Below are 3,326 nucleotides of genomic sequence, written 5' to 3'. Positions count from 1 at the left end.
GGAAGATGACAATGTTATACCTGCTCCAGAGCTGCTGTGACACTTTGATGACATGGAGGACCAGCATTTCCAGAGTAGAGAAGCAAGTAAAAGTAGAAAAATGCATTTTCAGGTGATTTTTAAATAAGACTTTCACCCTTCCTGGTGCTCCTTCCTGTAAAAGCTTGTCCAACTGTCTTATGTGGGTGAGTGGGTGAGAAAGCAGAGAGTCAAAATTTAAGATTGAATGTTTTATTCCAAATTGACAGAAATACACTGTTGTACCCAAGACAAAATTCCCCTTTTTGTTTTGACAGAAATATTGAAAAACTAAAAAGGTTCTTCCCAGTTTCCCCCTCTAAGGCCCCTCTTTGCTTTCCCCAAAACAATCAAGCAGAGCAAAAGCTCAATTCCTGACATGCTTTTGCTTCATAGAGATGGGAGCCATGCGTTGAACTAATGAGAATGATAAATAAATTGTATTTTCTTTCCTGATACAAAATGCCGTGATAAAGAACACCAAGGTGGAATTGTTTCAGATTTGAGGGTGGGCAGGCCCTGGCACAGGGTGCTCAGAGAAGCTGTGGCTGCCCCTGGATCCCTGGCAGTGTCCCAGGCCAGGTTGGAAACTGGGGCTTGGAGCAGCCTGGGACAGTGGAAGGTGTCCCTGCCCATGGCAGGGGTGGGACTGGATGAGCTTTAAGGTCCCTTCCACCCAAACCTTTCTGGGATTCTGGGATTCTGGGATTCTGTGAAGACAAGAGATTCCAGTCTCACCTCCTGGATTTTCAGGGTCTTTGAATCACTGGTGACTTTCACAACAAATCACCACGTGTATCTTAAGCCAAGCACTAGATTTTCATAGGTGTTGCTTAGTTTTTTTCTTATGATCTTGTTTCTCATGTGCTGGAAATGGGATTTGGACACAAGGCTCACTCAGTGGAAGAGAAAACATCGGGGCTGTGGTTGTGCTGGCACTGTTTTTTAATGTCTTGTTGTTTTTAAGTGAGTTCAGCTCTATCAACAGTAAGAAAGAGAAGCAGAAGGGCCCTAAAGAGTGATGAATGAACAGAGAAAGGGGCTGGGTGCTGGAAATGTGGTGGAAAAGTGCTCTGGGACAATGAGTGAGGTCCTTAGCGCCGTATTCTCACTTGCTGTGCTGGGAATTGAGCAGCTGGTACCCAGCACTCCAGGTTTTGCTGACTTTAAAGGCTTTCCTTAATCCCACTTTACCCAGGACAGGCGGGCTGTCAGATCTGTACAACAGAGAGAGGAAAACACCGTCATTTCAACATTTCAGTTAACCTTCAACAAATCAACTACCCAGGCTCTCCAGAAGAGGAGCCTCATTCAGTTGGATCTTTCCAAGGGGAACACTTCAGGATAGGAAGCTTGGCAAAAAGGGGATCCCAGTGAGAAATACTTGTGTTGTTTAAAATCTGTTAGAAGCGGGGAAAATTGGCCACTAAACTATAATTTTCTTCTGTAGTCAAGGGAGTTATAATCAGTGGTATATTAGGAGTCATTTTCCCAGACATCCAGATAATGGAAATTAATGGGAAAAGAGAAAAAACTCAATTAACTTTTCATTTCAAGTAGACTGATTGCTTTTCTTCTGCAGGCTCTATCCCTTTGGCACTTCCCTGTAATAAGAAAGAGGAATGTTTATATTCACTAACTTTTCTCTTTCCTTACTTGTGCACGCTGATTTGAAGGCTCATTTTGAAGGACCCTTTCCATCATCCAAAGGAACATATACAGTAAAGAAACAGAGTTGGAGAGGGGATTAATTAACTCCAAATGCAAAGTACCATGAACTACGGTAATCCCCCTCTACTCCTCCCTGCTCTAAGCAGCACAAAACCTGTTGCCTTCTGAGATTGAGGCCCTGTGTTGGGCAGTGGGCAGTCTGGGCAATTTCCCATCTTCACCACAGAGTGGCCTTGTGAAAAAATATATTCTGAAGGAAGAAAGGCCTAAATTCATTCCAGTTAAGACAGGGATTAAGTACAAACCAAGCAGAAAACTGAATAACAGACCTTCACTTTAAAATAGAAATAATTACACAAGATTATAAATTGCAAATAGACATTGACTTCCCCATATTTTGAAAATAGCTTGAAATTTGAACGTTCTGTCTTGTGTATCATGGTTCATGTGTTGAACTGTAACCTCTGAGAAACTCTGGGTTACTGCAACATCTGTATTTTAAGAAATTAAATTCTGTTTGTGTCCAAACCCAGGTGTTTTTCTCAGCCAAGTACAAGCTAAAGAAAACTTTCAATCTCTAAGGGCTCCATCAGAAAAGAACAATTTCACAGAGAATTTTTTTAAAGCCTAAAAATATATTATGAGAATAAAAATCTTTCCTCTTTGTAAAAAGAACCATTCCCCTACAAGTTGTTTTTTTTTTTTGGGGGGGGGGGGGGGGGGCACTGTTAATCCAAACTTTTAAAGTAAAAGATCCCCCTTAAAAGAAAGTTAGGGAAGAGGGCGAATTATGATTTTCTGCTGTGACTTGGTTTAGATTTCCTCTTTTTGAAGGTCATCTCTGTGCTGTTTCAGAGCAATTTGGGCAGTTTACTGTCAGGATGGCTCTGCTCCCCCCAAGCACCGCGAACCCCTCGCTCACCGCTGGTGTTCCAGGCAGCCTGCTGGGCACTTTGGGAGCCGCTCCTCAGGCACTGCTCCACGTAGGCTCTGGGGGGGCGGCCGGACAGGAGGATGTCCCCGAGCAGGGCGATGTAGGCGGTGGCCAAGCGCAGCGTGTCGATCTTGGAGAGGCGTTTCTCGTAGGGGAAGGTGGGCACGTGGCTGCGCAGCTCGTCGAAGGCCGAGTTGATGCTGAGCATCCTTCTCCGCTCGCGGAGGTTGGCGGCGCAGCGCTGCTGGGGCCGCCTGAGCAGGTCCTTGTCCGGCTCAGCACCCCCTGGCCAGGAGGGCTCTGCCAGGCACTCCAGGAGGAAGTTCTCCAGCTGTGGGTCAGGATCTGCCGGCTCCCAGAGGAGAGATTCTGGAGTGGGGTCTCCCTGCTCGAAGCGGTAGCAAAGTTCCTCCATGCCCCAGCCCACCACGACCTCACGAATACTCACGACTTCGGGTTATCGAGGAACTGGGGGTCTAATTTCATTAACAGTTGTGGGCAGGGAGTTCTGTTTGTGTCCTTGGGGAAGAGTATGGAAAAATTTTTCACGGCTGCAAATCCAGGAGGGACTCAGGATTTAAATACTTCAGGTCTTCTCAGCAGGAAATACTCCATGGCTCCTCTTCTCCTCTCAAAATTAATTAGTACACGTGCTTCTCTTTTTATTAGCTGTCCACTACAAAACAATATGAATGAATCGAAG

General features: G+C 45.4%; 1 protein-coding gene across 1 annotated transcript; it reads right to left on the bottom strand.

The window, feature by feature from the left end:
• Positions 1–1,197: 1,197 nt before the first annotated feature.
• On the bottom strand, positions 1,198–3,038 carry LOC134052305 (helix-loop-helix protein 13-like). The gene is made up of 2 exons (XM_062506671.1): positions 2,612–3,038; positions 1,198–1,235 (listed from the first exon to the last, which is right to left on the bottom strand). The coding sequence occupies exons 1-2, from the start codon at positions 3,036–3,038 to the stop codon at positions 1,198–1,200; spliced, it is 465 nt and encodes a 154-aa protein (XP_062362655.1).
• Positions 3,039–3,326: the final 288 nt, after the last annotated feature.

Source organism: Cinclus cinclus, chromosome 21 (assembly GCF_963662255.1).
Source record: "Cinclus cinclus chromosome 21, bCinCin1.1, whole genome shotgun sequence".
In the NCBI taxonomy this organism is placed as follows: domain Eukaryota; kingdom Metazoa; phylum Chordata; class Aves; order Passeriformes; family Cinclidae; genus Cinclus; species Cinclus cinclus.
This window is presented reverse-complemented; position numbering and strand designations above follow the sequence as displayed.